The sequence below is a fragment of the Plasmodium gonderi genome (genome assembly GCF_002157705.1).
Source record: "Plasmodium gonderi DNA, contig: Chr04, whole genome shotgun sequence".
NCBI lineage: Eukaryota > Apicomplexa > Aconoidasida > Haemosporida > Plasmodiidae > Plasmodium > Plasmodium gonderi.
Window position 1 is genome coordinate 930,153 of NW_021628928.1, and position 11,794 is coordinate 941,946.

Consider the following 11,794-nt stretch of genomic DNA (forward strand, 5'->3'; position numbering starts at 1 on the left):
ATATTTTTATTATAAGATTGTATTCAACATTTACAATATCTCTGTGAAGAAGCTTGATAATAAAAGTTTCATTAGTTTGAACCTTCTCATGTTTATCTTTATTAAGTTTATATTGAACATGTTAATAATGAGTAAATGGACTCTCTCATAATTACTACTTACATCTATAGCATAATTGTCAAGGATAGTGGCAAAAATTAAATTTTTAACCAATTATGTGTTAAAAATGGTCACGATGGATATAGTACTCCATTTTCTGCTGTTGAATAACCTGCTTTTTCTATGTCAATCGAAGAAGACAATTTTTTCACTATACCAAATAGAACTATAGCATATCTGCCTTAATTTTGAAGGAATTACCAGAAATAACTTATTTGATAGGGTTATCAGTTAAAGAGAAGCTGAAGTAGTTACTCCTTTTGTTTATTCAGCTATATCGTCCATAGTTTCTTTCGGTCTCAAAATATAAGGAAGTTTTACAAGTCTGGATTTACATGTTTGTACATTGCATTCCAAAAAATATTTGTTTTCTATTGTTAGTAGCATTAATTATTTTGAGAATCATATATTTTATTAAAGAATTTATATATTTCAAGTCCTGTTTTAATAAGTTTCTCAATTTCAGAGTTCAAAATTACATGTGATTTATTGCAATAACTGTACACTTAATGTTTCATTTATGTGGCTTTTGATCATAGGACAATAGCATGAAAACTCACCTTTAAAGTATCCACTGTTGTTTTTAATAATAGCGTACATTTTTTTAATTCTCGACATTTCTTGACAAAGAGTTTTACCATATCTTTTAATTTGATATCTTAATGTTTGACTTTATTTAATATATCAAAAATAAATTTGAAGCAATTACTAAGAAAAACTTCTTTCCCCCCAACAACAACAGTAAAAATTACTTCGACCATGATGTATTCACTGTTTGTTGGTAAACCTTTTTTATACATTTTTTTGTTGAAATGAACAAATTGATAAACATTATATGCATGTGATTGTAGGAATTTGAAATATGAGATATCATATTTTTGTAAATGATATTAGAATATTAAACGCGTGCAAAAAATAAAAAAAAAATAATAAAATCTTAGCAATACATAGAAATTTATGAATTTTAATTATTCATTAATGTGTTTTTAAAAATGGAATATTTAAAATGGGGGCTTCCATGCAAATTGGAACTATAAAAAATATAATGCGATCAAATTCATTATTATTCCTTTTAAAGAGCAATTGCATTTTTACCTTTTATTCATGTCACGAATGGACATAACCAATAATTTAGTAATAAATTTTATTCAATCTATAGAGCATTCATTTTAAAGGAAAAATCCAATTTTTCTTTACACAAAATAATACAATTGAATTAAAACTTATAAGTTTCATAGTTTTGTCACCCTGAAGTGGCATATTGACCATTCTAAGTATTATAACGTGGTTATGCACACATATTTCAATAATCAGACACGTTAAAAATATTTAATATTAACTATAATCACTTAAATGTTTTTCTATTTTTCCTTTTTATTACCAGTTCTTTTGAAAATATTACACCTAGAAATATTTGATATTTTTAATCGTTTTTATCACACAAATTGTTGTATTTATATTTATACTTTTGCACCATTTTTTTTAATGATGAAACATTTTGAGAATTATAGAGTTGTATCGAACGCTAAAGAATAAATAATGAACAAGAACTAAATTGACGTTACAATATTAAAATGTTAATATAAGACGTAATTGAATTTATATCCTTGTAATGCTTAAAAAATAATCACATGTTTTATTTGTGTTATATCTATAAGGGACTTTCAGTAAACCTGAAATCCTTTCCTAATTGTGTGTAACGTCACACTCAGTGATATGGTTTCCAATTCTAATTACAATTATTTTGTTCATAATGAGATTTTGAATTGAATAAAAAAGCAAACACACCAAGAATATATATGTTTCTTAATTAAATAAATAATTCATACAATTATTTAATTACTGAAAGTTAACGAATGCTATAAAAATATAAAACATATATGTTACTACTTATAGTTTAAGGAGATATAAAATAAGATCAATAACTTATAATTGAATGGGAATTTCATTAAACGGCAGGAAAATATGTTCAATATTAGAAAAAAAGAAGTAATTTTAACGCATAAAATTATAGCTTTTCTGTAAATATTCTCTTGATGTGTTATAAATAATAAATTAAAAACATTGTAGTTTTTTTTTTTTTCTTAAATGGCTTCTCTGGCATCCACAAAATGTTATTACTGTGAAAATTTAGCTAGTAGTTAAAAAAAATTATATTACAAAAAATGTAATTAAGATTTTATCAGCCTTAATAATAAATAATGTTTTTAGAGAGATGTGTTTTAAAATAAATTATATAACACTTTTTAGGAAATTTATACGATTTCATAGGCACCAAAACGAAAGAGGAGCTTAAGATGTATAAATAAGTGGACAATAGATTCAAGGAAAAAAAAAAAAAATTAAGAGGAATAACTAAAATACTGACATTTAGAAAAAGAATGTTTAAAATATATGTACCCCAATTATTTTATTAATAATGGATTTCACGTATAGATAACATTTAAAATGATAAGTATCTAAATAAATATGTCAAAGGAAAGGAAAGTTTAAAAAAAATATGTAAATTAAAAATTGTTTTCTTCCTTACATGTTACTCATAAAATAGTGTATTAACTGAATATATTCAAATTTTAAGAAATAATAGTTTTATATAAAATGTGGCATTTTAAATTAATTACTATATTGCTCTTTTATAGTGTATCTTAATATGTTATTGGATATATTTATTTGACGTTGTAAAATTATTCCATAGCAATTTGATAAAAACGAAAAAATAAATTGATTACAAATGACTACCTATATTTTAATATCAATTAGAAGAAATTCAGAGTAATGTTCATAAATGGTTGTGTATTACTACTTGAGAATATATATGATATGAAATTACAAAAAATTATTCAATGCAGGTAACACATTTTATCCTAAGCAAGGGTTCAATTAGAAATGAATAATTGGGTATGTTTGTAATTTTTGTAAACAAATTAGAAATATATGATTAATTAGACATTCTACATTTGTTTAAAAAAAAAGAAAGAGCATTTATTTAATGATAACGTTCAATTATATGCATATTTTACACTTTTCATGTAATTAACAGGAAAAATTATTACCAGAATTACCTTCATACATAAAGTATCATGAGTTGGATAATGTGTTAGTTGGAAACGAAGATGAGAGTTTTTGTAATGACTTGGCCACCGACAATGAGGAAGTTAAGACACACTGTAAAAGGATAGCAACAAATTTAAGAGCATTATCAAAAAGTGTAGGAAGCGAGCGCACAGACAATTGTTATTATTTCCAGAACTGGTTTTTTGAACATTTGTGGAAAAAAATCAATACGCAAGGGGAAATATATAATCAAAATGTTGTGAAGAAACTTTATGCTGTTGTAGAAATGATTAATAGAACCGATTTCAGGCAAATACCTTGTACTTGTATACAAACATATAACTTGAAGGAAGCAATGGAAGAAAAAGATTTGCATGATTATTTTAAAAATTATAACTATATTATAACAAACATGTCCGATAAAAATAAATGCGAAAATTATATAAATTATATAAATTATATTGAAAACTTATATAATGAAGACCAAGATTACTGCTGTGGATTAGGTTACTTGTATCAGGATTGCATACATTATTTTAAATGTGAAGAACATTATAGACCTTCAAATTTATTATCTAAATTAAGGGAAACTATAAGTCAATTAAATGAAAATACAACTGATGTCGGAATAGGTGCAAAATCTGAAGTACATAATGAAACCGGAAGTCCCCATCAAAGCGATATCATGCCTCCCAAGAGAAGTGAAGATGAGAACCTATTTCCAGAGATCACATATAACACACCACTCCATGGAACGATCGATACTGCTGATACTATTCCACCAATATCAGACACATTAAAGCCAATTAATTATCAGCAAATTGTCATAGGAACATCAATAATGGGAACAATTATATTCCTTTACTTTTTTTATAAGGTTAGTAAAAATATTAAATATTAATAAATTTACTCGATAATAATAATTTATTCCAAAGAAATTTGTAACAACGAAATAATTATACGATGTTTCCTATTTTTTTTTTTTCTTAGTCTACGCTATTTGAATCGAGGCCAAATAAAAGGAGAATAAAGAAAAAAAGATTTAATAATTATTATCATGAGAATCTTAATGAAGAATCATTAGAACATGATTTTGACTCCGAATTTGAAGATTCACAAATGAGAAGATTATACTTTGTTTATAACCCTAGGTGATATTATTATAGTTACATAAAAATGCACAATAAAGTAATATGCTTAAAAAAATATTTGGTAATAAAACTAGAATGAGTTTTTTGGGGAAATGCTTATAAATAAAAAATAGAAAACAGGAATTACGATGAAATAAAAAAAATATAATAAATACAACTAAAATTAACAGAAAGGAAATCATTTTAATTTTTATTTAATTCTAATATAATAGACAAATATAAGGTGGCGTATAAATAATTAAATCTCAAAATGTGATACACATTATATGTATTTTTTTAAATAAATAGAATTTACACTATTATTGTGCTTGAAGAACATATATATTAGTTAAATTTTAATGAACCCATAATAATGTTTGATTTTTGATGAAAATTATGTTATAATTATGTGCATACTTGAGAATAAAAATTATACGGCATTCAAAATTAACGAGTAAAGTACAACTATCAAAACGTGAAGTAATTAATTTAAAAATATAGTATAGTAATTTTTTATGGAAATATGTTATGAACATAATTTTTCTAGGTATTTTAAAAAATATTGCTTATGAACTAATAAACTAATTTAAATGTATTTTTCTGTCTTTTTACCACCTTTTTTTTGTGTTACATTTTTTGAACATCTAATTCAATTATTAAACACTTTTGTCATTTTACTTTCTTTTGTTTTTTTTGTTTTACATTAATATTAGATGCTCATATGGGATGCACGATAAAATTAAAATATATTCATGTGTGCACTAATATTTCACACTTATATTTATGAATTGATGAAAAATTTAACTAATTAAAATATATAATATAATCATTTTTACTTTATCATATTATTTGAATCAGATGAAAACTTTTTTTTAGTCTTGATTGATAATAATTTACATTATAATTCTTATAAATAAATATGAGTAAACCAATCCTAGTTGTATGTAAGAATATGGGAGTTAAGCTTTTTCTTTTGCAGCATTCTACATTTTAAAAATAATATGATATGGAATAAGTATTCATAAAAAATCATAATATGATAACTTATCATACATAAAAGTTGTAGAATTTGCATAATTTAGCATTAATACCTTGATGTAGCTATGTATATGTAATACACCTTTTTATGGTGTACAAAATATGATTTATCGATGCGTTCAAATAGGAATATATTCGCTTGTCTAACAAGGACAATAAAAAATAATATATATATTTTAGCATGAACTATTTTAAAGTGCAAAATGAGGATTTATGTAAAAAAACTGTTCACAAAATATCGTGCATATTTATCACAAATGAAAAATAATAATTATATATTTAAATGATTAATGCAAATTATAGTTTGTGTAAATGAAACATACTTAATGATTCTGAATTGTAGAATAATTAACTGAAGAGTTCCTCGCTTCAGCACTAACAAATAAGTGTGCCCTTTTAGTAATTACATAAATGTAGGGATAATGTCAATGAATAATTTAGATGCGAAAAAAATTACAAGTTATGTAATTAAATGATTAGTAATAATAAATATTTAATGAAAATGGAAAGTGTCCGCTATTTTATGCTGCATAACGCAATGATATGTATGACTATGAACTTTATAATTAATAGAAAAATTGCAATGAAAATAAAATGATAATAAGGGTTATTTGAAATAATAATAACAAAAATAGCATTAAAAAAAAAGAAAAAATCAAGTTTAATGTTTTAATTACACATTAGAATAATACGTAAAGAATAAAAAGACAAATTTTGTATATAAAATATACTAATAGTAATGTTTCTTTCATTACTCTTTAAACCTTTTTTTTTATGATAAATAATTTAATTTTATCTCAAGAGTTATTAAATTTATAATATATGATAATTCGACAAGTTTTGAGAATATAGAATGTAATATTCTATGATTTTATTTTTAGAAATATCATTTTATAAAAAAAAAAAAAAAAATTATTGCAAATGTTTTTTGCCTGAGATACAGATATAATTATATTTTATCATGAACTTATTACTGAATTAAAGGAACATTCGGAAAATATGTCTAGAAAATTAATGCATTAACATCATTAAACTACTATTAACTATTTTATTATTATTTTTTTTTTATATGCGTAAAATGATATTGTTATGTTATATAAATTTTGTATTCTATATAAACAATAGGACAATTCATGTTACCTTTAATATAAAACTAGTGTACAGAATTATACATGAAAAACATTTGCAAGTTTTCATGTTGAACAAAGGAGGTTAAATTGTCGGTTTTCAGTTATCCCTTATAAAATTATTAAGAAAATATATATACGTTCCACTTATAATAGATTATTTTGCTACACTGATATAAACATAAATGTGTTACATAAAGCATGCTAAAAAAAAAAAATAAAATTTTATAACTTGAATTGTGCATATAGTTCTAAATATGACGTGTAAGAATTTTAATATTATAAAATTAGTAAAACCACACTATTGTACGTATTAGAAATTTATCATTTAAAATATATTTTATATCATTTTAGAGAACAGTTTATATTGTTTAATACAAATAAGTGTTAATAACATTTCTAATTCGTTTGATTTTTGTTATTCTTTAATAAGTGTTTATTTGATTCCTAGGAATGTTTTTAAGTTATCATGGAAATATTTACAACTTAAAGTCAATGTACATAAGACATTGTATTCAACAAAAGAGATACACAACTAAATATATAGTAAATATGTTTATTGTTATATGGTCCCTTAAATTTAATAACATCATAGTGGGTTTAATTGTACAATAATGTAACAATGCGAAAAGAACTTTTTGCTTGTATATATATAAAATAATTATTTTGATTATTTAAAACACGAGGGTAAAGTGATTTGTAGTATATTTTATATTTTACAATGAATATCAAGAGTGATGAAACAGTATGGTAACTTTATTCATATTCATTTTTTAAGATTATAACTTTTACACATGTGGGCATTATTGGTACAATAAATTTTTGTTCTCCAGTAATTATTAAAGGCAATTTCGTTTTAAGAAACATTAATGAATATTTTAAAATAAATATAAAACTATTCTTTATACCGTAATTTTTTTATTGTTTATATTTTTCCATGATGAAATTAATGTGTTACTGGATTTTATGCTGTTACTTTTTTAAAATAAATTAAAATATAGTTGTGTTTATTTGTGCTTGCACGAATATAGAGGTATATTCCTAAATTTTAATAACCACACAATTGTGTGTTACTTGGTAATTTTCTGATATTACAAATATAATTAATAGTAGTTATTAATTTAATTTTATATCATAATAGTTTTTTATAAAAATATGTTGTATATGGATTTATTTTTTCTAAACAAACTGCAATAGAGCAAATACTAGAAAAATATAAACACTATAATACAAGGGCTTTTCACTTAAGCAGGTTAAAAATTGAAAACATTTTATGCATATTTCAATAAAATTATCACGGATATAATTAGGATTTTTTAAACTGTTAGTAGTATGAATTCTTCAATGTCCATTAAATAAGCCCTTATAGACTCTTTTTACAGCTTAAAAACCAGAACATTTTGCGGTAAATAACTTAACATATTTGTACTAAATATAAAAAAGGTAACATAAAAATATACAAATACATCAAGGCATGAGTTAAAGAAAAAATTATATGTGATTTAAATGACATTGTAATATTAAAATAATAAAGTATGCAACCTAGTTTTTTCTAATTAATTAGTGTATGCACATGAGTCTTGATTTAAATGTGTCTATTTTTTGTGATGTATGTTATTGAATCTGAATAATAAAAATGGTTAATGTATTCATATATACGTAAGGAAAAAGATATCGAAACACATTTATAAATTATATATTCTCTTATAACAGTTAATGAGGGAAAATAATGTTTAGTGGTTCATTCATATATTGGTTATTACCAAGGATTCAATCATAATATTGATGTTATATATGGTAATCCTTTTATTTTTTTAATAAAATAACATAATTCACAGAGATGTAATTTTAAAAATAAATAATATATTAGATAAAAAATTTTTTTTTTTAAATATATCCTTACTAAGAACATTGCTAAATTGCACTGAAATGTCAATTAAGACAAATGATTATTTATAATTGTCTTAAATATAACTCCCAATGGAATATATATATATTTTCTCAGTAATTTCTATCATAATTAAGGATTCATATGAAAGAAAATTCTATTCTTGTTTTATTTATAAATATATATATTTTAAAATTTAATTCGTGTCACTGAAAATATCTTAGATTTTTTTTTTACTTAGGTGAAGTTTAACACATATATATACATTGATTTAATGTGTAAGAAAATCCCATTACAATAACGTGCATGCATAATTTAAGGAAAAAGTGAAAACTGTTTTAATAATACCACAACAAATGTATTATAAGGAGAGGTTTTTAATATAAAAAACTTTTTATGCTTTAATGATTGTAAAGATATTAGAGCAACAAATTTGTTAGAATTTTGAGAAATATGCATAAACATACATATATCTTTTATGTTTTTAGATATATAGTATCAAAAATGTAATGGATTAAAGTAAGACACTTTTTGGCATACAAACCATTGTTATAATACTGTGGTTTTATAATATAAAAAATAGAATTCAACTTTCCAAATTATGAAAATTTTACAAAGAGCAAAATAAAGCGTAAATGTTCTATAACTAGATAATAATCAATCTTTTATTTCATACAAGTATTACAATAGAGTAAGCTACGTAATTTACAATGAAATAACTTGCAAAATTAAAGTGGAAGGCAAGTTATTTTTATATGCTTCCTTGCAAAATGTTTTATTAAAATTTTTACTTTCCTTTAATTTTATCGTATTAATGTTAAAAGAACTTTCTGAAGACATACTTATTTAAATTTTTTTTACAAAATGGTTAAATTTACATAGCTCTTCATGCATATTATTATATATGTATGTAGTTGTAAATATTGGGGGATCTTAAAACAATTGCTAAAAATATATGGTTAGAAAAAGAATTAAATAGAGGATCATTTCTTTATGATGAAATTTGTTAGAGGTGATGTAAAGAATAAATAACTTAAATAAAATCGAATAAGTCATTAGACAAATCAAATTTTATGCTAATGGGATGTGCTTAAAAACGCACTCATTCATACTCATGTATTTTTAACATTTTTGCATAATCATTTTTATTAATTTTTACAGTTTATTTTATAACTCATAGGATAATATATGTTAATCTATTTTAAAACATTTTAAACGAAAATTTTTATTCATAATTTTATTACAATAGATAACAATTTCTGTGACTCAACGAAAAATAACAAAACAATCCATCCTTTTTAACAGAAGACAACTATTGATATAAAAGGAAATATTATTATGTACTTTTTTTTTTGTACGAATTTTTTGAGAATTCTAAATATTTCCTCGTAAACATAGTAGGTTTTTTTTTTTTTTTTTTTTTTTTTTTTTTTTTTTTTTCTATTTATAATAATTATTTATTTAAATAGAATATTTGTAATCTGTGCAACAAATAAATTAATGCTTTGTTTAAAATAATAAATATAGACACTTTATTACGTACGACTACTATTTCTATTTTCACAATATCCTAGTTATATTAAAACAAGAAGAATAGAAGTTATAATAGACATGGACACCATACAAAAACAATTATAAAACATTACAACCTTTTCAATTATTTCTATATAATTCTTAAAATTCCTTTTCAGTGCTGTGTGATAGTGTAGTTCTACGTTTCTTAAATGAAATAAAAAAATATTTTATATACTAAAAAAAATTTATAAATTTCTATATTTTTATATTACATCTATTAACATCTTATTTTATGTCTTACTTATATACTGTAAATATCTAATCAAAAATGTTTTCCAGATTATCATAATGTTATATAAAACAATTTTTTCTAAATTTTTTTTATTTCCTTTTTAGCTAGGTCACAAGAAAAGTTGTCTTTTTTATTAAAAAAAAAAAAAAAAAAAAAAATGTTTAATGAGTTAATTTGTTCTTTAAAGCAATATTTTTAATATTTCTATAACAATTTTACTAGTTATGCATACTATTAATTTTTTTTTTAAAATTTAATATATTATAATTATAATATGTATAAAATTAAAAAAGTTTACATTTTCTGAACTTTAAAAAAAGCAAAAGTAATAACTTTTCCTTTTTTTTACGTTTATGAATTATATATATATTATGACAATATAACTTTTATATCATTGTTTTCGTGCTATAATATACTCAAAATAAAAATCCACTGCAATAAATTTTACAAAAATACATAATTATTGTTTTATATCGCAATATATGTAGTGACATATTTTATAACATTTAGTTCACCCTGAGTTAAGTGAAAACATGTTTTGAATTACTATTTTGCTGTATTATTCCTCCATAATTAGCGCAAAAATATTCAATATATCAACATTTAATAAGTTCTAAAATATTGGATTTATTTGTTAAGCACCGTTTCGTATCTATTCAATTAGATTTAATAAAGATTTTCCCAATATATATTTTTTACGCATAACTTGAGGAGCAATAATTTACTAAATTATATTTAAACATTTATGTCTATAGCTATGCATTAAAAAGGGTTATGCAAATATATATATTTCAATACGTTTTTAATAAAAAAATATGTAAACATTTAATAATAATATTATAATAAAAAATTAATACTTTTCTTAATATTTTAATGGTATATATGTATCTAAAACTGTTCATGACTAATGCATGGTAGAAAGAAAGAGCTCCTTTGGGGGAAGTTTTGTACTTCCCCATTTTGTTATAATTCTTATAATTGTATTTTTTATTTGGATCTCCAATTATTCAATGGATAATGTAAAACTATAGCATTTCTAATAGCATCTCTAATTTAATTTTTTATTGTTTTTTTTTTATTTAACACAATTTAGTAGTGTAGGAAAATATATTTTTTTAATTAAAAACTCTTAATTTAATTTTCATTTATTAGGGGTCACTTAATATGACAGTGAATAGTATGCAAAAAGAAGACATATCATTAATTCCAGGAGTGCCCCGGTTATTGGTGCATTGTGAATTGGAGAAAAATTATAAGAACGATCAGTTAAAAGAAAGTAAAATGCTTGAAAAACTAGACGAGAAACCTATAAAGGAAGAATTAAAAGAAAGTGAAGCGCATGAACTAGACGAGAAACATATAAAGGAAGAATTAAAAGAAAGTGAAGCGCATGAACTAGACAAGAAACCTATAAAGGAAGAATTAAAAGAAAGTGAAGAGCATGAACTAGACAAGAAACCTATAAAGGAAGAATTAAAAGAAAGCAAAATAAATGAAAATGACGAAGAGCACACGAAGAAACAATTAAAAGAAAGCAAAATAAATGAAAATGACGAAGAGCACACAAAGAAACAATTAAAAGAAAGCAAAA

At 22.6% G+C, this 11,794-nt stretch overlaps 1 protein-coding gene across 1 annotated transcript; it reads left to right on the plus strand.

Annotated features, from left to right (window-relative positions):
- Window positions 1–2,934: 2,934 nt before the first annotated feature.
- Window positions 2,935–4,368, plus strand: PGO_041920 (variable surface protein; the record flags this gene model as incomplete). Its single annotated transcript, XM_028686378.1, has 3 exons — window positions 2,935–2,952; window positions 3,200–4,090; window positions 4,204–4,368. The coding sequence occupies 3 exons, from the start codon at window positions 2,935–2,937 to the stop codon at window positions 4,366–4,368; spliced, it is 1,074 nt and encodes a 357-aa protein (XP_028542179.1).
- Between the last annotated feature and the right edge of the window lie 7,426 nt (window positions 4,369–11,794).